The sequence below is a fragment of the Lissotriton helveticus genome, chromosome 9 (genome assembly GCF_964261635.1).
Source record: "Lissotriton helveticus chromosome 9, aLisHel1.1, whole genome shotgun sequence".
In the NCBI taxonomy this organism is placed as follows: domain Eukaryota; kingdom Metazoa; phylum Chordata; class Amphibia; order Caudata; family Salamandridae; genus Lissotriton; species Lissotriton helveticus.
Genome location: NC_136070.1, coordinates 261923836 through 261945725, shown reverse-complemented (window position 1 = coordinate 261945725; position 21890 = coordinate 261923836). Strand labels below are relative to the sequence as shown.

Sequence of the window (21890 nt, the reverse complement as noted above, 5' to 3'; positions counted from 1 at the left end):
ACTTGCTACAACATGTATTAACCAACCACTCAAAACAGAACATGAAAAGGGTTGATTAGGAAGTGGTCTTTCAATGTACAAAGTTCTCCTGCTAGAGATTTAGTTTGATCAACTTCATGCTTAATCTTGTTTTTCCCCACTGTCCCAAGATGATCTACATTCGGCATATTTTCTCTCTGGTCTGTTTATTTTCATTAATGCTTTCAGATTCCTACACTTCAAGTCTTGGACACGTTCTGCTAACATTTATGAAGCATGCATTTATGTGCAGCTCTCAGATATCACTGACCGGTGACAGACATTTCTTTGCGACAGTCACTACAAGGCTAGAGATCTGTCATTTTAATGGGTGGCATCTCTTGCATAGTGTAGAATTTTGGTGACATTTTAAATTTAAATTTGTTTTTATTGATTTTAAGAACAGTAGCAGGCAGTACCATACAAAGGAAATGTATCAGGCATGAAAGGCAATCAAGACAAATAAGCACATATTCACCATGGATCAGATAGCTGGCTAGTTGTAGTTGACATAACAAAGGTATATTGCCTGAGCTGCAATTATCACATGCAATGAGGTAACGAGATTGTAGAAACATGGACCAAAACCAGAACTCCCACCCCAATCCCCCCCCCCCCTCCCCCACCCCACCCAGTGTGCCGAACATGCGAAACAATCATGGATGCCTTCGTGTGATAAATATCGCAGTCATCCGGAGGATCACAAGGGGTCATGTGTGGTTTCCGTGAGTCGTAGCAAGCGAAGGTATTTGGGGCATGTGACCTCGTTGAATTCTTTGGACAGGAGGGAAAGCAACGGAAGCCATACCTTCCGATAAGCAGCCGTGGAGTGTGTGAGCGTGGCGTGGATGCGTTCCATCCCTAAGGTGAACCAGATTTTATGCAGCCAACCCGTGAGGGTGGGCTTAGCATTTGAGCCCCAGAGGAACAGAACGTGTTGTGTTTCGGCTTGCATGGCGATCCCCATCTGGCGACCTCTGGGAGACTTTAAGGGAAAGGTGATTGCATTAGGGAGGCCTAAGATGGTAGAGGCTGGGAATCTAGGGACTTCAGTGTCAAAGGTAGAGTCAATGTCATCCAGGACCTCCTTCCAATAGTCCTGGATTTCACGACACCCCCAGAGAAGGTGGGTCAAGGTACCCCTTTCCCCGCAGCCCCTCCAGCAGAACGCGCTACGTGTCGGGTTGCCTTTGTTGAGCCGTGCTGGGGTGAGATGCCAGTATATGGCTAATTTCACTGCCGCTTCCCTACCTGCGGTGTTGCAAGTGGTGTGAGAGGCTCTATAATACACGGAACTCCCTTCTTTGGGTGACAGGGTCCTCCCCAGTTCCTCCTCCCATCTCTTCTGGACTGCTGTCTTGCCCGAGGGAACAGAGGGTGTGAGGATCTTGTAGAGGTCTGAGATAAGATGTTTGTCCGAATCCTTCGTCACCAGCCATTTCTCAAAAGTTGTCATGGGTCTACCGACTAGGGGGGCAATGTCTGGATGCGTGAGCCAGTGTCTAAGTTGGAAGTACTGGAATAAGTGGGGGGAGATAACGTCGTAGCCTTGGATTATGTCTACTAGGGTGAGAAAGCCCAGTAGGTCGAAGAGGTGACCGGCGGAGAGGCAGCTGACACCGCGCCATTGCGGGAATGCATGAGGATAATTGCCTGGTGGGAACTCCCGGTTATCCAGGATAGGGGTAAGCGGAGAGGGGAAGGTAGTCAGCCCTCACTTGACCGCGACCGCGTTCCAGACGTGCATGACAGTACGAGTAATGGGGGAGCGTAGGAGATAGCGTGGCCGATGCTGCCGGGGGAGGAACGGAATGTTCCAGAGGGATGTCTGGGCCATCGCCCTGTCCTGAAACAACCATCGTTTCTCGGATTCTGGTCTGAACCATTCCACCAAGTAATGGAGCTGTGTGGCTTGGAAGTATTGTAAGAGGTTGGGGATACCAAGGCCCCCCTCGTCCGCGCTTCTGTATGCTAGCCGTTTATGTAGGCGTGCCCGCTTGCCTTCCCAGATAAAATGATGGAAGGCGGCTTGTAGAGTCGCGATGGTGCCCTTTGGAGGGAACACCGGGAAGGTCTGGAAGATGTACAGAATTTTGGGTAGAGCAGACATTTTCACCGCCGCAACACGTCCCAATAGGGAGAGGGGCTGCTTGGACCAGCGCGGGAGATCGGACCGAATTTGGGAGGAGAGTGCCGCGTAGTTGAGAGTCACCGTGGACTCCGTGGATGAAGTAAGAGTGACACCCAAGTATGGGAGTTGTGCGGTCGACGCTAATCCTCCCGCATAGGCAGGCAGAGTCGCCCGGGTTTGGGCATTCTTGCCCAGAGGCAGTATGAGGGATTTCCCCATATTGATTTTGAAGCCAGAGACAGCCCCGAATGATTCTAATTCTACCAGGAAGGCGGGGACGGATCGGTCTGGACGGTCCAGAGCAGCTATGATATAGTCGGCGTAAAGGCCTATCACATGAGGTTCTCATCCAAAGGTCATGCCGTGAATGGCAGTGTTGTCGCGGATCTTTTGCGCAAGGGGCTCTATGTACAGGGTGAATAGGAAAGGCGAGACGGGGCACCCCTGCCTCGTGCCAAGCTGTATCTCAAAAGGATCCGAGCGGAGAGCGCCTAGGCGAACTCGAGCCTGAGGACGGTGGTAGCAGCTCGCGACCCCGGCCTGAAAGCAGTCCCCTATCCGAAAGCGCCGCAAGACTTGTTGGAGGTAGGTCCAGTCGACCCGGTCGAACGCTTTCTCAGCGTCGACAGCCAGAAGTGCAGAGTCCGAATTTTGGAAGTGTTCCTTGTCAATTAAATGAAGTATCCGTTTAGTGTTATCGCTGCATTGGCGACTCGGAACAAAGCCCGATTGGTCGGGTTCCAAGATTCCGGGCAGACATGGACCAAGACGCGCAGCTAGGACCCCCGTAAAAAGTTTCAGGTCCAGGTGAAGCAGAGATATAGGTCGGAACGCGGAGCAACTTGTGGGTTTCTTACCTGGTTTAGGCAATGCTACTATCTGGGCCGCAAGCATATCAGGGGGAATGGAGCTCGAGCCCTCAAAGGAATTGAAGAGCCGGGTGAGAACAGGAGCCAGGAGCCGGCTGAAGGTTTTGTAAAATCCGGCTGAGAAGCAGTCAGGCCCTGGGGATTTGAGAGGGCGGAGGCGCGAGATAGCAGCGAGTACCTCATCCAGGCGGATGGGGGCATCCAGGTCAGCCGCGCTGGTCTGAGATAGCTCCGTGATCTGTGCCGATTCCAAGTAGGTATCAACATCCTCCAACGACACAGAGTCGGCTTTATATAGGGTGGCATAGAACGTCCGGAATGCTTCCGCAACCTGGGTCTCTCCAGTGACGTCAAGGCCGGAGTCATCCGTGATGCTGGTAATTTTGGAGCGTTGGGTTTTCGCCTTCAAGGCGCTAGCAAGTAAGCGGCCAGTTTTGTTCCACCCGACGTAGTAGGAGTGACGGAGGCGTAGAGCGGCAAATTCTGCCCGATCTGTATCTAGGCTGGCTAGTTGGGCTCTGGCGGTCTTCAGTTGTCTCCAGACCCACGGGGCGCCGGTGCGGCTGTGGACCCTCTCTAATTCAGAGACCTGAGCGGTGAAGTCGTCCCTTTTTGCTTTGCGGACCTTGGCCTCTGCCGCCGCAATTGCAATAAGTTCGCCGCGGGCAACTGCTTTCAAAGCCCCCCAGAGGGCAGACACCGAAGTCTCGGGGGTGTCATTAATAGCCGGATAATCAGTAAGGCACGTGTGAAGTTGCTTGGTGACTTCCGGCCGTTGTAAGAGGGTTTGCCGCAGTCGCCACGCTCCAGGGGGGCGGGTGGATTTGGGGACCTGGAGTGTCAATTCCACCGCGTCGTGGTCAGACAGTGCCACCGGGACGATGCTCACGTCTCAGAGTGGTAAGTAGTTCAGAGGAACCCAAGTAGTGGTCTAACCTGGCATATGTGCGGTGTACGTGTGTGTAAAACGTGAAATGTGATATGTTAGAATGTGTAGACCTCCATAGATCCACCAGGCCCCTCTCGTGTAACCAGTCTTTACCGGTGGCTGTAATGGCGCCGGTGTCCCCATAACGATGTCCCGACCTGTCTATATTTGTGTCCATCACTAGATTGAGGTCTCCCCCAATGAGCATGAGCGAATTAGGGGATTGAAGTGACTCGGAAATGGCGCCCTTTAAAAAGGCTTCCTGTCCCGAATTCGGGGCGTATAGGGAGACGATCGTGAAGCGTTGTTTCCCCAGTGAAAAAGTGTACGCTAACAGCCTGCCTTTGATCTCCCCCATCCTGTCACCCACGCTGCCTCGGAAACCTCCGGATACCAAAATGGCCACCCCCGCCTTTTTTGTTGGGAGAGAGGAAAAAAACTGCTGGGGAAAGGCGCGTGAGCGCATCCTATGCCAATCTTTAGGTAGAAGATGAGTTTCCTGTAATAAACATATGTCGGCCCTGGAGTTCTCCAGGTACGAAATCACAGCCCTTCAGTTAATAGGGTTATTCAAGCCCTTCACATTAAGGGTCAGTACTTTCAAAGAAGACTCCATCATAGGAGATCAAACGTTCCATGGACTGTGTACATGGGATCCCATTGTTGGAGCCGATGACGACTCGAAAAGCACTCCATACTCACAAACCCCCTTGGCACACTGGGTTCCACCCCCCATCCCACCTCCAGCCTCCCATCCCAACCTTGTCCCCCGGACCCCTCCCCTCCCGTCGCCCTTCCCCCAATGCCCCAACTCCCCAACCAGTTTCCCCAGATCAAGACCCGAATCCTCAGACCTGAATGTGCAACTCCCCCCACCCATTGCCCACTCCCCAACCCCCAAACCAAAAAAAGGTATAGTCCCAGTCCTGTCAGTCCACACTGGGCCGTGGTAAAGTTACTTGCAAGGGTCATGTCCAATGGCGGCCATCGCGGCCCCCCACCCGGCACCCCCCAGCCCATGAGCATGGTACATGCTAAGATCAATCTCCCCGTCAGGCGTAAAAATCATTTAGAGGGTGATGTCTCTTTGGCTACTTCTGCTACTGCCGTCGCTCTCTCCTGTGTTATGATGTGGGCCTCGGGTTTCAGGCGTTGCGACGGGGATCGTCTACGGCCCACTGTTTGCCAGCCTCCTCTGGATGGCCCCCGCGACGCTCCCACCGGCGGCGCGTCTTCTTCCAAATCAAGTCCCAGGAGAACGCAAGTGTCTTTGAGGGAACGCATTTGGTGAAGGGCCCCATTCCATTTAAATATCAACCTGAACGGGTGGCCCCATGAATATGGAATTTTTTGCCGTCGGAGAAAGTCCGTCGTAACTTTGAACGGTTTTCGTTTTTGTAGCGTGATGGCCGAGAGGTCCTGGTATAGGGCGACAGGGTGGCCCTGGAATTGAAGAGGTTTTGTTCGCCTGGCCTCCCGAAGGATCCTCTCTTTCAACGGGAAGTCAGGGAGAAAGGCTAAGATGTCCGGCGGTGGGGCGGAAGCACGTCTAGGAAGCCCAACTCTGTGTGCCCGGTCGATGCGGACGATAAAGTCAGCAGGTTCACCCAAGATGCTTCAGAAAAGGTCTTGCAGGTAGCTAGTGACATCCGTCCCTTCTGCTTTCTGAGGGACCCCCCAGACCCGTATGTTGTTGCGACGGGAGCGGTTTTCAAGGTCCTCCGCGTGGGCCTGGAGGTCTAGTTGTTGGTCCGTGAGTCTCAGGACCTCCTGTTGGAGCTGTTCGATTTTGCTGCTTCATGTCTGGTCGGCCTCCTCGATGGCAACTACTCGTTCCTCAAGACCCTCCACGTCTCGCCTGAGCTCTCGCACCTCTCCCGCCACCTCCTGCTTCAAGGACTTGAAATCTTCTCTGAGGGAGTTGAACAATGTCTCCAGAAAGGACCTGGTGATGGGCACTTGGTCCCCAGACGGTTCCGGCTGCATTCTGGCGGTCTCAGGAGAGGGCAGTTCCTTGCCGGCCCTGTGTTGGGGTTTTGCCAACATCTCTGGGAGTGTCTGGGTCAGTCTTTTCCCTCTAAGGCCCGCCATGTTGCGTCCAGCAGTCAGAGCGGTTCCCCCCGGCAGACCTCAGGGGGCGAGTGTAAGTGCAGAGGCCCGGCGGTCCCGAGGGTAAGTGCGATTTATGCTGTATGGAGAATGGCGCCTTCACAGCTGCGTTGGGAGTCCCTGATGGAGAACGAGGTGGCCGATCGCCGCGTCGGTGATGGTCCACCCTCCGCCTCTCTCTGCTTGGGCAACGCCAGTCCTTTGTGGAGCTTCCGGGAGTCAGGGCTCAATAATGCTGCAGCGGCCCCCGCAGCACCAAGGGGTAGCAAGTCAGAGGGTGGCCTCGTCAGGGAGCCCCGGCATCACACCGCCACTCACCGTTGACCACCAGCGGCAGGAAGGGGGACGGCCAAGCAAGGTCGCGTGTCGGGAGAAGCCCCCTCTGCCAAACGTTAGCACCAGTCCCCAGGCGACCCCCGGGTGGTTATATGCGTGGGCGGCAAGACGTGAACGGGGCACAAGTATCCAACAGCGCCAAAAGGGAGCACGCAGTTTCACCACCTCCTCTCCGGCACAGCACGATCCCCAGGACTAGCCGGTCCCAGCACCGGGAGCTCGAGTGTGCCCCCCGAACCTCCTCCGTAGGGCCCACCGCCGTTCTCCTCACCTCTGCGCACCGGTCCGGCATAGCCCGTCAGACTCTGGTGTGCCCAGATCGTTCTCTGCCCCTTCCAGGCGCGCAAACTTTGCAGGCCTCAAGCCGAGGTCTCCCGCTTCAGGACACCCAGCCAGTTCGCCCCATGGGCCTCGCGATGCGCCGGTCGTGCTTTGGGTGCTGCCTCCGCATTTCAGGGGTATGCCGGCAGGCCGCGGCACAAGCGCAGTTCCGGGGCCCCAATTTTCACAGCACCCGGCCAGCCTCACCTCCACCGCCGGCCGGACCACGACGGCGGCAAACAGTGCTCCGAGCGGGTCTCAGACCTGGGCCCGGAGGCAGCGGGCCGCTCCTGCAGGCTCTACCGGCAGCCCACCAGCCCCACCGATGATCGGGGGCCGGGGAAGAGAGTGTGCGAGCCGGTCACCGCACTGGCCGCCATTTCCAGGAGCCTCTGCTGAGACGCCACCCCCGTTTCGAGCCCCGCGGGGTCATGCAGGATCCGCGACAGCTTTCGGGGGGTAGCAGTCGGTCCCAGAACTCGGCGTCGGCTGTGCAGGATGGTCTGGGGAGGTTAAGCGCCACTATTAGGGGCTGTAGAAGGGATCGGGGCAGGGAGCCGCGGAGACCTGCGTCCGATCAGGTCGCCATCTTGGACACGCCCCCCCTTTTGGTGGCATTTTAAAGTTAAAGAGTCTGAGGGAAACGAGAGGGAGCTCAGGATCAGTGTCATCCCATTGGTGAAATATGTTCTCCAGGACTTCCTGATTCATCTCTCATTCAAGCTGTTCTCATTCTGCTCAGAGTGTCTGCTTTCAAGGGACATGTTCTACTCTCAGATGCACTTGGTGACAGATAAACCAATCCAAATATTTTGTGCTTCTCAGATTAACAGGTGAGATCGTGGCCCCCATGTTTGTTAATGTAGTGCATGGTCATGGTATTGTCAGTGCAGATGAGCACAGCCACATTTTGTATTCTGGGAAGAAAGGCTTGCAAGGCTAGATGTACTGCCTTGAGTTTGAGCAGATTGATCTGTAGAAGTAGCTGACAGGGTTCCCATTTGCTGCTGACTATCAGATCCTGCAGATGAGTTCCCCAATCCTCTAAGGAAGCATCTGTGGTGATAACCAACCGACAAGCCTGGGGTAGGAAGGTCAGACCTAATGAAAGGTTGTTTTTTCAGTCCACTAGGATAAGACAGCGATCATGCCTTAGGCAGTCCTGCCAAGTGCCACACATCAGTCGTTAGACTAACGCATTTCAGTGTGGTGCTTCGCATCGCCGCACTGAAATGCAGTGTCAAGCATAATGCATAGTCTCAGAGCAGTCACAGAAAGCACGCTGCAAACAGTGTGTGGCAGCGCGAGTCAGTGATCGAGCAGGCTGCTCCCGTAGGCTTGGGCGCCCTCCTACCAGAGTGGCAGCCAGTGCTGCTACAATGTATCTTTTTTATTCCCACGGGGCGCACAGAAGGGCTCTGAGTCAATAGACAGCCTGAGTGATGTCATTAGCCTGGCCCAGGTTCAGTGAGTGACACAGTCTCAGACTGGCTGTAGCGCCGCAGGAGAACCCGATGTCATAACCTGCTTCCAGAGATTACATTTTGTGAGGACTCTACGGCTGACTGGCCCGGCTGCTCAGTCTCACTCACTGGTTTGGGGGCAGCTGCAGATTCATGGTGTGCAGCCCTGCAGCACACTGCTGTTCGCACCTCACTCAGACATGTCCTGCCCAGCCGGCCTGCCCGCCCTGTGGGGCGGGACCAGGAGCTAAATGGTCATGCCTCCAGCCGGCAAATTAGTTCTGAGCAGCCTGGGCCAGCGGTCATGAGGCAACATGCAGTCAAGAGACCACGGTGAGAAGCTAAGGGCTGGTCGTCACCAGTACAGATACGCTGCCTCAGCCTGGGGGCAGAAGGACAGAACGAACACTCTAAGTTAACCAGCAACTACTTGTCAGTCATAATAACACAATCAAATTAATTTAATTTTAGTAGAGTGTGCGACTTATTTATTCTAGTACTGATGCAGCAAGCGGTGCATTCAGTGCACAGTCAGGCGTGGGGGCGGCGTAGAGCATGATTGCAGGGGTTATTCCCTGCCAGGGAAACAGCCAGGTGCAAAGAGGGGGTCTGGCTGGGGGATCATAGCAGGCATATTTAATTAAATGTTGGTGCTCACATGGGAGAGATAAAGAGCCACCCTACAGCGCAAGTCTATGAATCTAGTCAGGGTTTCAGGTGGCAAGGCAAGTTCACAAGGAGCCCGCAAACCACGTGGGTCCTCCGCAGCTGCAGCCTGGACATCTAGGAGGGTGTAGTATCCAGTGGGCAGAAGCAAGCACTTTGAGGACACAAGCATATTCTCTAGCAAAGCATCAGGCACCTCAGCTGGTTCAGGCATAGGAGCTCCCTGGGAATGCTCAAACAGTACTAACAATGCCATTCAGGCTGGTAGCGCGGGTTACTTGCGGTACCTCAACATGTTTCTGCTAAATAGCTGGAATATTTTAGAGTAAACAATTCTGTGACATATTTGTTTTTTAGACTAGTCTTATAGCCTGCTGCATGACACATATTGGTACAAGTACTCTTAGGTTATAGCGGGGTGACAAACTGGACCCAGAGCGCTCGGACGCTCAGCTTTAGGACTATTACTGCTAGTCAGTGGCTTTTTGAAATCATACAGCCTACATAGCTATTGTGGACAATGGTGAACTTGTCGAAAATCTCTCGGGCGACGGTACTAACTACGTTTTTTTTAACTTGTGGAGGATTTGAGGCAGAGGTGTAGGTGGCCCAGACCTGGATTATCCAGGCTTTCTTGAAGAGAACGTTTGGTCGTTATGCCCCTTGAGCTGTTCTGAACAAATGCTCCTCCTGTGCTGATGGACTCCTCTCCTTACAAGACCCGTGGTGGGTCTTTTTTGAAGGTTGTTTAGGAGGCTCATGAGGAGAATGAGATCCTGAACTGTCACTCTCTCTCCTTATGTAAGATTTCTTGAGGAAGATGAAGAATCTTCACTATCATCATCAGAAACAGGGTCCTTTTTAGTTTTACGCTTCTGGAGCCACAAGAGCAACTTCCGCTCTCTGGCTTTTAGGGTTTTGGATGAAAAGGTACGACATACCTTACAATCCTTGGCTTTATGGGATGGGTAATGCAATAAATACAGAGTGAGTGAGTGTGAGTGTGAGTGAGTGTGTGTGTGTGTGTGTGTGTGTGTAAATATATATATAAAATATGAGTAGAAATACTCTCAGATAGCACTGGAACAGGTAGAACTGGGCTGAGGTCAAAGGATACTCCCTCACACGACGTGCAGTAGAAAACCTGAGGGACTGGAGCTTCTCAGAAGTGTGTTCTAGAGGGTGTGGCAACCTAATTGGTTGGAACTTATGTTTAGTCTCCTCTTTAAAAACGTCTAGGATATGTTACTAAACTGAGGGGCTTAGGGCCTTTCTAGTCTATAATTATCATTGAACTGCTTTCTCATGGTACCGTGGGGCTCCCATCACGACGACGGGAAATGATTCAAGCATGTGAATCTATGAAAGAGCAAATACTAGAGTAATGGTTACTTACTGCAGTCCTGGTTATGCATTGCCCGCCTTTACACTGAAGTCATAGAGCCTGCATTTTCTCTTGGGCATCTGGTATAAAAAAAATCTTACTGTAGTCCTAGTTTTGCATTGTTTGCCTTTTCATTGAAATCATAGACCCTGCATCTTTACTGGGGCATCAGGTATAAAACAAAATCTGAAACTTAATCTTAGTCTCCACTTTTCTGCTTCAAAAAGTACTGACTCCCTGAGGCAACTGTCATTACAAGCATCATGGGTAGTGGAAGCCCTTGTGCTCCCTACTAGCCGAGATGAAGAAAACAGGAGAGTAGCTGATGCCTATAACTGGTCATTGATGGCGGTGGGTATCCTTTCCTTAGCGCCCCACTTTTCCCATTGGAAGAGGTCTATTATATGCTCCTTGTGGTGGTTGCCTTTGTTGGTATTGGTGACGAAACTGCTGAGAGGATGATGAATATGTGGGGTAGTGATACTGCTGGTAGCCTCCTCCATAGGAGGGTTGTCCTCTTCCCTGAGGTCCTCGAAAGGGCACTTTCCTGTATTGCAGGGTCCCTAGTGATTTGGTTGTGTCAGTGTCTGTTTTAATGGCCAGGAGGGCATCATCGACATGTTTGCTGAAAAGTGCTTCATCATCGTAAGGAAGGTCTAAGGTTTTATTTTGAACCTCCGGCCTCAACAAGGTGGTTTTGAGCCAGCCCTGTCTTCTTAGGTGGCTTTGAGCCAACCATGTCTTCTTAACACTGCTGCTCCTGCTAGTTGTCGGAAAGCAGTAGTGGCAATGTCCATGGCTCAATCAATAATCTCAAGTGATGCACGCTCATCCTCCTGCAAGACTTTCTTGGCTTCTGCTTTTACGTCCTCTGGAAGCTTGTCCAAGTATGGAGCGATATCGGACCACATTTGGCAGTCATATCGTCCGATAACAACCGAAGAGTTTGCCGCCCTTACTGGAAGCACCGACATTGAAGAAAAACGCTCTCCGATATAATCAAGTCGCCTACCTTCTTTATTTGGAGGCACTGAAATTTGTTCAGAAGGGTTTTTAGTCTGTCGCTGGGTCGCCTGTGTGAATACAAAATCGAATCTGGTTTGGAGTGCCGTGTGAGACATGCAGGAGCATCTTCCGGGACCTTGTACTTTTTATCTAGGCGTGGTAACACCGCAGCAACTGTGGCTGGATTTTTCATCACTGTTATGCCCTCATCCTTGATGTATTCAACAATGGGAATTGCTCTAATGCTCTTTCAAAAGGGCTCTTTAAAATCATAAAGAAAGCAGTCGGTCTGCTTTATAGGCATGGGAAGGTCGAATCTTCTTGCTGCTCTTTAGATAAGGTTATGGAATCCCCCTATGTCCTTGGGAAGAGAACACACAGGAGGGGGCATTGGACATAATGGCACTGGTAAAATATAATCATTCTATTCAGTATGAGCGTCATGGAGCTCACCCTCTTCTCTAGCATCATCAGAAGATGAGGTATCCTGGAGGGGAGCCGTTGGCAGAGTGTTTCGTGCCGATGGTGGCCAAATTATTAGACTTGGAGCTTGTGGCATCGAAGGTTGCACAGATGAAGACTTTGCCGGTGGTGAAGCATGTTTAGTGGAAAGCGACATTGAAGGGAAACGCTTTTGGTAATCAGTTAACGTGAACTACAGCTCAGAAACTGGTGCTGAAGGAAGATACAAAATGTCTTCCTGATATTGCTGGTGTAATTGTTCTAAAGGAGCATAGTATCCCTGATCATAACATTCGCCCTCATCGTACTCAACTTCTTGACATTTGGCATGCAACTTAGTTGGACTGTGTGCAACGCAAACTGGACCATCGTCATCAGATTCGTCCTCTTCTGAAAGGTGAGTAGGAAGCAATGGTGACACCTTACTTGCTAAAGTATGAGCAGGTGTGAGATTTTTTTTTCCCCTACTTTTCCAATTTTACCAAAGATTTTCCTCTCGTTGACGAGGCTGTCATGAAGGTAGTGAACAGTGCTTTAACTGACAACGGCGCAAATTATTTTTTAGTCGACGGGAGGGTTGTCGTTGTCAAGGGGAATGCCATCATCAATGTCGGCGAGGCCAGAGTTATCTTAGTGCCGACGGTATAGGGGTATGACTCTTGGACGAGGAGGTCGTCGTCGAGAAGGACATGGTCGTCGACAGAGTGGAGATGGCATGGATAGTGGATGTCATAGAATCTACTGTGAACGTCTTCGTCATCGACAGCGCTGACGATTATTTATTTTCTCGTTGACGGTAAAAAAACTGTTGATGATCTTTCCATTGACGGGATGAGGAAGGCTTTTTGAAAGTGTGATGAACCTGAAGTGGAGTTGTAGGAGGCTCAGACCTTGATTTTTCAGGTCATTTTGAGGAAAAAATTGATCTTTCTTTTCCTTTTACCTTGAGAAAACCTCACCTTCATGTGGAGATTTAGATGGACTTCTTTATCTGTGAGACCGGTGAGGGGTCATTTTTAGAGGATTCTTTTGATGGTTCCAAAGAGGAATAGGAAACATCTCTCTCTCTTTTCTGTAACCTTTTCGAGGAAGATGAAGAATCCGCACTGTCATCCTTGGACACAGGCTCCTTTCTGGTTTTAAGTTTCCCTTCACAGTTTTTCAAGGTTTTTGAAGAGAAGGTTTGACATACCTTTCAGTCCTTGGCCTTGTAAGATAGATAAAGGCAGTATATGCGGTCTTGATAAGGGTCATAAGAATAAAGACTCTTCTTACCACAAGTACCACATTCTCCGAATAAACATTTCTTTGCTTTTTCGGACATGTCAAAGTCAGATTTCGAGCAAGAAACCACAGATAAACTGAAGTATGTATATATATATATCTGTATTTATCTGAAGAGATATCGCTGACATTCTTCTGGTAAAAGTCTGGAACAGATAGAACTGAGCAGATCTCAGTGGAACATCCCTTCCACGACGTGCGGTAGAAAATCTGAGGGACTGGGACTTCTCACAGGAGTTTTCCAGAGGGTGATACAACCTGATTGGCAGAGACTTAAGCTTGGTCTCTTTTTAAAAAATCGACTTTGATATGTTACTAAACTGAAGGGCCTAGGGCCTTTCTAGTCTATACCTATCATTGCCTTGCTTTTAGAAGTGTACAGTGGGACTCACATCTCCACAACGGGGAATGATTCAAGCATGTGAATCTATGAAAGATCCAATAGTGGAGTAAACATCTATGCCATTTTTTTTGCAGACCTGTGCCGTTACAGGGAATCTGAAGTATATTGCCTCACTTTCAGAGCTCCACTGCAGAAACTCTGGTATACTAATTCCAATGGGAATTAAGCATGGTTACACCATTTTGAATGTGTTAGAGAGAAAATGTGCTGAGTGGCTTCCTGGCATGCTAAGGTAAAGGCCACAATTACTTTAAGACACTGTATTTCACCTCCTCCACCATTAGCCTTTAAAGGGTCACTTACTTCTTCTCCTCATCAATCATTCAAGCCAACCTATTTCCCAAGGTTTGTTTTCCCAAGGGATGAAGTACCGCCGCCAGCAGTAGCCTGAGCTTTGACACAGTCGGCTTCTCACACAGTGTCACAAAATGTACAGCTTCTAGTCTCACAAAGTCCATGTAGCATGGAAATTATACATCAACAGAAGGTTCCAGGTTATACATTTCTTCGACCAGATGAGAATCAGAATGCTTCTATTATCACATTCTAGGGCAACACAACCACAGGTAGCTAACTGAGAAAAGATGTTGTGTGTTCATATTTTAAAGTGGATGGGCTCTGCCAACTAGATTAACATTTGGAATAGGACACGGGGAGCCTTATGCTTTTTCTTACAGCTGCCTGCAGCGGAAATCCAAAGCATGTTCGAGATCCTGCCACATTTTTTAAATCAATACTCAGATTTATTTCATCATTAATCCTTTAGGTGGGGCTTTTGCCTATCTTTTCAATTAAATTGTGTTTAGATTTGACCCTTTGTATTTCTAGTTAGGGTCCTCATTTCAGCCTACAGAGATTAATAGTGAGGGGTTTTACTTATCTTGTCATCAAGGATTTAACCGTAGCAGCAAATACTGTCTACTTTTTCTGCTTTCTTCTTAGCGCAACAGCTGGTGAAAAGAGGTACACAGTAGGGCAAACCAAAAACCCAATTTGCAGAACTACTGAAAAAAGAAATGTATGGATGAAGTTACCCAGTAGACTTCTGCCTAGATAGTTGATGCTGACGATTTCAGCGGAACCTCGTACCCATGACTGACTTACTTTTGCATGGTTTGGATATATGAGTTCATTGTAACTCTTACTTGAGATTCCACACAGTTAGTAATTATTGGGAATCTTTGTGCCAGTGTCCAACTGATAACACAGACTCATTGTAAGTAAAGTTTCTTATATTCTCGCAAGTTGGACTGTATCATGCATTGCACCCCACATGGCTTTAGTGCCCTTTCTTACTCAAAACTTTAAGTTCTTTCAGCTCATTGCCAAGATTTTCATTATCAAGTATCTGTATGAAATCTTTTTGTCGACTTCCATTGACTGCGGTCTTGGTTTAAGATTTATTGTGGCTTTCCTGATGAAGTCACCTGGTTCGCCGAAACGTGCGTAGAAGATCTATCATCAAATTCAAAGCCACCCTTTGTATTTTTTGTGTTTGTTGCAAATTGCATCTATGATTATATTGTGATTTCATAGTTTCATTATTGTTCTTTTAAGAAATATCACAGAACCTACAATGGTCTTTTTAAAAACAATTTGGTATGATTAAAGTGATTTTTGCATCGATAATTATTGTACACGGAGTCCTTAAATATCATGTTGTTTTACTGTAAGTTCTGATATAATATATAGATCTACTGTTGCCTAGAGATTTGTTTCTCCATTATTGAAGTTAACCAGCATACAGGTGTGTGCTAGCCTGCATGAGAATGGGAAGCTGTAATGCAGAGGAGGAAATACAGAAGTTGGGCAAACCTACAAAGAAGGTCGTTGACCTGTTCTCACCGGATAAGCTCACATTCCTCTTTTACTTGTTAAAGACAGGCTAGGTATCCATTTCTAGCATGTTCATCAGCACATTTCTCTCACCGAATCAGTTCTATGATTAGCTGGTCACAGAAATAAACATTTTCATTGAGCTGGCCATTTAGCAGTGAACTGCAGTAGGAATGCTGAGACAGAGACAGCTCATGCATGTGGAATTGCTGAAAGAAGATTCTGGAAGGAAAATAGGAATGAAGTTCGAGTTACCTCTCAAAATGCTGTGTTGGTAATCCAAAATGCAACTGATCAGCAAAGACTTGGTCTAGAAACAGAGTTCCCTGGTGTATCTTTGCATTGTGCTTGGTCAGAGCTTCATGCTTTGAATAGCGCTTGGGATCATCTCCCAGACCTTGCCCTCTGGTATATCATGACACACTCACCAGCTTTGGCAGAGGATGGACGGGAGAGCCTCTGACTGTAGATCTGCGTTGCAGTTTGCAAAGAGGACACAGATGTGGCTGCCATGATGCCGGACCGGGAACGTTGAAGCCTCTCGGGGTGGGATGCCTGTGAGGATGAAGTGGATGTGGGGTATGCCCAGTTTTCAGTAGCAGCAGTCTGGCCTGGGGATGAGGAGGAGGTCGAAGTAGACATCTGAACCAGGGGGTTACCTGTGTAAGAGCCTGATCCTGCTGGAAAGGCTGAGACCAGAAGAAACGGCTGCCCCGTAGGCACTGAGGAGTCATTGGCAGATGAGTGGGAGGGCAGTGGAGAGCTTCCCGTTCTTTGGCCTGTGATACCAGAAGAGGTTGGGCGAGGGTGGGATATACGTGGCTCTTCATCCACTGCAGCGGTTTCTGCAAGGGAGAAAATGGTAGGTGGATTCAGGATACACAAACTGACGCACCAGTATAAAGGAAGTTCTGTGTCTGAGGGAAGCAGAAGCTTGGGAGGTGTGTTAAGAAGAGTCATAAGGGGATTTTGTTAACATCACCCAGTCACCAACTCGAATACATTCTTTCAGACACACTAATACCACAATCCTTCTTTCAAACCCAATAAAACCCAATCCTAAGAGCATGGGACTGCCGTCACACAATCCATTCCACAATGCCTTCCTTCACACTCTTTCAGTATCCAAATCTGGGACTGAGACACACACCTTAACTCCCACTTTCCAATCATCACTTCAGTGATTCCAGATACCTGCATTGATAGCACCAATTCTAAAGCAGGGTACTTTCCTTCACTCCTATATCCAACTCTGGATTCAGAAAACCTACCCTCACAAGCTTTCAATGTTCTAAACCCTGAGAGCAAAGCATCTTCACCCTCATCCTTCACACATCAAGGTTTCGGAGTCTGGGGTTTTCTCTCTCATTCTTTGATCATGTCTAATTATGAGACCAAAATACCTTCCTTCACACTCTCCTTTGCCCGACACTGGCGGCTGTGCTTCCTTCTTCACACCCTCCAATTCTTCATAGGGTGCCTTTCTCTACCACTTTTCATAACAAACTCCAACAGCAAAGCATCTACCCTCACAGTCCCCTATGTCTATCTGACCATGTCAGGCATCTTCCCTCATACACATTTCCTGCCAGACTCATGGCAGGGATTGGTTCCTGCATCTCAAACCTCAGTTCCATCGCCAAGCAGATCACTTAGTTTTTCAGTATTTCATGGCTAAATCTAGAAGCAATGTGCTTTCCTTCACTCTATTCCATACCCAAAATTGGAAGTGGGTTGCTTTCTCTCACATCCTCTTAAGCCCTACTCTGGTAAAAGGATCATTCCTTTATAGCTCTTGTATGCCCAACTCTGAGAACTACACCCATCCTCATATTGGGAACTAGGGGCCAGAAGTACTAAGGTTTTGCAGCCACAAACCCTATAATTCACAAAATCACAGGGGTTGCAACCCCAAAATAATTTTTTATTATTTATTTAAACCCATTTTACATGTCAGTGTAAATAGTTACCAATTCACAGTTTGGAAGGGATGTTCTTTTCAAACTACAAATCGGTACCATATGTATCAATTGGTTGCAAACATAATTCTGGTCGCAAACCACTGAACAGTTACTAACTCACAAGTTGGGGTGGTGACTGATTACTGAGTCCCCATTGGACTCCATCCTCTTTGGGAATCAGGGTGACACCTTCGGGTGAAGTAGGTAGTGGTCCAGGCAACTACTGACAACTCTCACTGAAGTATTTCAAAATTGTATTTTTTTTAAAGTAGTTCTATTTGAGTTAAGGAAAATGGGTTGCTTTAAAAAAAGAAGTTTAAAAAAATTGAAATCCAGTCATTGGAATGGTTGTCTGATGTCCCTTGAAGGCTATCTCCCGATGAGATTGTAGTCAATCGTAGGGGCTCGCAAATTGTGGACTACCTAAATAATATTCATTAGGCAGGTCATTCTGCGACTTCCTACGATTCCTTATTCAGCAAACTGACCTATTAGTATATAAGTTTGTCTGCTAACAGATACTGGTCGCATAAAGTCTGATTGCAATTTGAAACCACTTTTTGCACCTGTATCTAAGTATTTTTGGCCCCAGATGCCTTCTTGCCCCTCCCTCAATGCTGAGCCGTCAGCTACACTCTAGCCATCATTAACTCAAATCTAAGCAGAGGGTACTCCCTACTACCCTCAAGAAAGTCTTCCAATAAACCTTTCTAAAGCTGTTTCTCATCAACTAAAAACGTTTTAAAAAAAGAAGAAGAAAAAAGAATTTCTGTATCTGCAAACGACAGTGCGAACCAGCTATCAATGTCCCAGGAAGCAGACACTACTCATGGAGAATCAAACACGGATATCTTTTTCCGATAAAAATATAATCCTTGAAGGCCAACATCTGCAGAAAAGATAGCACTTTGGCATGGTGGAAAAGAAAAACATTGCATTTCCTGTCGACAATTGGTAAAACAAAGCATGGCAACCTACAAAGTCAAATAAATACAGTGTAAATAGGTTTAAGACCCTGCTGTCTGTCAGAGTTTTAGGTACATAAAAGCGAGACACATATGTGAAGAATAATGGGTCAACTTAGCAAGACACAGGAGCGGCAGTGTATTTACAAACCTTCAACTTTTAATAACCACGAAAACTCCAGTAGTTTTAGGCCCCCGATCAAGGTGGCAGGCACAAAGATACAACAAGCATTTGCAATGCAATAGGTCTCACATTAGGAAAGTTTGAGCTATTGGTATTGTAAATGACAATTTTTTTATTTATGTGTTGGTTTTGAAAATAGCGAAATTGATAGCTTTGTCATTGACAATACTAATAGCTTTAACTTTCGCAAATGTGACACCTATAGAATTTGTACTACAATATGTGTTGTATTTACGTGACTTAGATGTATTGATATTACACATAACAATGGCTTTACATTTTTTTAAATAATTAATACTTACATGAAAGTTATTGTAATTTATAATGGCAATAGCTTAAACTTTTGTAAATGACTTTTGTGAAGATTATGTTCAGTGTATTTTATTGTGACGAAAATCCAAGAACAGAAGTGAAATATTAACATATTTTTGTGACATTTGTCATAAAGCTTGAAACATTGAGAGAACATATTTGAACCAGTTGTTGTTGAATGGTTGCACAGATTGATGCTGTGGTGGTGCTGAGTGATACTATAGATAGAGTGAGTGCGATAGATAGATAGAGTGAGGGCGATGGATAGATAGCTAGAGTGAGGGCGATAGATAGAGTGAGGGCGATAGATAGATAGAGTGAGGGCGATGGATAGATAGCTAGAGTGAGGGCGATGGATAGAGTGAGGGCGATAGATAGATAGAGTGAGGGCGATAGATAGACAGATAGTGATGGCGATAGAGTGAGTGAGGGCGATAGATAGAGTGAGGGCGATAGAGTGAGGGCGATAGATAGATAGAGTGAGGGAGATAGATAGCTAGATAGATAGATAGATAGAGTGAGGGCAACAGATAGAGTGAGGGAGAAAGATAGATAGATAGATAGATAGATAGAGTGAGGGTGATAGTGTGAGGGCGATAGATAGATAGAGTGAGGGAGATAGATAGATAGATAGATAGATAGATAGATAGATAGATAGATAGAGTGAGGGTGACAGATAGAGTGAGGGCGACAGATAGAGTGAGGGGAATAGATAGATAGATAGATAGATAGACAGACAGATAGACAGATAGGCAGAGACCTATATACAGACAGATAGACAGACATACAGATAAAACAGATAAGATAGATAAGATAGATAAGATAGATAGTTAAGATAGATGGATAAGATAGATGGATAAGATAGATAGATAGATAGATAGAGTGAGGGTGATAGATAGAGTGAGGGCGATAGATAGAGTGAGGGCGATAGATAGAGTGAGGGCGATAGATAGATAGAGTGAGGGCGATAGATAGATAGAGTGAGGGCGATAGATAGATAGAGTGAGGGCGATAGATAGATAGAGTGAGGGCGATAGATAGATAGAGTGAGGGCGATAGATAGATAGAGTGAGGGCAATAGATAGATAGAGTGAGGGCGCTAGATAGAGTGAGGGCGCTAGATAGAGTGAGGGCGCTAGATAGAGTGAGGGCGATAGATAGAGTGAGGGTGATAGATAGAGTGAGGGAGACAGATAGATAGGTAGGCAGACAGACAGACAAGATAGACAGATAGATAGATATAGATAGATAGATAGATAGATAGATAGATAGATAGATAGATAGAGTGAGGGTGTGTGGATGGTTGTGTGTGGGGGTTGTGTGTGTGGGGGTGTGTGTGGGGGTGTGGGGGTGGGTGTGTGTGGGTGTGTGTGTGTGGGGGTGTGTGTGTGGGGGGGTTTGGGTGTGGGTGTTTGTGTGGGGGGTTGTGTGTGTGGGATGTGTGGGGGGTGTGTGGGGTGTGTGTGTGGGGGTGTGTATGTGGGTGTGTGTATGGGGGTGTGTATGTGGGTGTGTGTATGTGGGTGTGTGTGGGGGGGGGTTGTGTGTGTGGGGTGTGTGTGTGGGTTGTGTGTGTGGGGGGTTGTGTCTGTGGGTGTGTGTGGTTGTGTGTGTTGTGTTTGTGGTTGTGTGTGTGGTTGTGTGTGGTTGTGTGTGTGCTTATGGTTGTGTGTGTGTTGATGGGTGTGGTTGTGTGTGTTGTGTGTGTGTGTGTTTGTGTGGTTTTGTGTGTGGTTGTGTGTGGTTGTAGGTGTGTGTGTGTGTGTGGTTGTGTGTGTGTATGGTTGTGTGTGTTGCAGAACAGAAGCACTTGGGTAAGTATCAGGGACCCCCTGTTAAGGATCGACTCCTGGGTCAGGGAAACAATAGTTTTTTGAAAACGTATACACCCAGGCAGACTTTAGCTACAAGGAACTGGCTAATTCGCAACACATTTTGTGAACAACATATGATGAACAAACAAGGAATAAAACAACAATTAGTACAACAGACTGTTATGATATCAAAAATATATTTTTAATCTCGATTTTTTAAAAAAAATATAAAAAGGGTTAGTAAATATCACTGTGTGTATATGATGTATACAATAAAGAATTTGATACATTGGTTATGAATGACAATTCCATGATACAATGTTAAAACCAAAATAGAAAGAGGAAACGATTAAAAATTAATCTTTTAGTTTAAAAAAATATTTCTCCAAATTTTGCTAGACTTGGGCTGTGGCAGAACAGAAGCACGGAAGGACTGTTTTATTTATTTCCAAGGCACAAACAGAGTGCATATAGAGGTGCTTATGAAAGATTTCAGTTGCAAACAATTTGAATGAAATGAATGAAAAAATAAGCTACTTTGAGTTCCTTTATTTTTACCAAAACAGAAGTACATTTAAATAGCGCGAACTGGACCCGAAGTCATTGGAGCACTTTACACACGCACCAGTTACAATGCAGCCCAACCTTCAAATCATGGATTCCACTTCCAATAAAAAGTCGACTGAAGAAATATGCAATGATAGTAATATAGTTGGAGGGTTTGATGTCAGAAATAAATGCGAGTTTATAATCAATCAACTGTTGCTAAACAGAAGCAAGGCAGGACTGTTATATTTCGTTTCAAAGCACAAAGAGAGTGCAAGTAGAAGTGACTATAAAAGTTTTCACATTTTATAGCAATTTCAATACGTAAATAAGCTCCTTTGAGTCCCTTTACTTTTTAACAAAACGGAAGTACATTTATATAGCAAAAAATCGACCCGAAGACATTGGAGCGCTTTACATACGCACCACTTTATAATACAGCTCAATCTGCTAATCACGTATTCCACTTCCAAAAAATAGCCAAATATTCAATGATAGTAATATAGTTGTAGGGTTTGATGTCATAAATAAATGCGAGTTTAGAATCAATCAACTGTTGCAAAACACCATAGCCGTGCCCAAGGTGATTTAACAAATACAACTTCTCTTTTTGTAATATTATGAAGCCTTCTGGAACAATCGAAATGATGAAATTGGACGAACAAAGTTTTAATAAAAATCGAGCATGCAAACATTACTGTTTAAGACAGTATCCTTTTTTTTATTTTTTAAAAAAGGCTTTTGATAAAGCAAAAAGGTTGGAGTTAAGCGCCAACTAATTGGTCTCAGAGGGGAAACAGCAATTACGGAGGATGTCTCTGTGTGCCTTCTGCTCTCCTGGCACTGCAGGTCTGTTTAGTGTTCACACGTGGAATTTCAAAAGCATTCATCAA

General features: G+C 47.2%; 1 protein-coding gene across 6 annotated transcripts in view; it reads right to left on the bottom strand.

Moving 5' to 3' along the window:
- Window positions 1–21890, bottom strand: part of TTLL5 (tubulin tyrosine ligase like 5) — a 1026293-nt gene that overhangs the window by 321219 nt on the left and 683184 nt on the right. For 3 of the 6 annotated variants that reach the window (XM_078659931.1, XM_078659929.1, XM_078659930.1), the window contains one exon: window positions 15875–16060. The exons of 1 other annotated variant lie outside the window; for it this stretch is intronic. In XM_078659931.1, the coding sequence (XP_078516057.1) occupies window positions 15875–16060 (186 nt within the window). Of the gene's footprint in view, window positions 1–15643; window positions 16061–21890 lie in introns of all 6 variants that reach the window. 2 more of the 6 variants (XM_078659928.1, XM_078659927.1) reach the window with 1 other exon arrangement.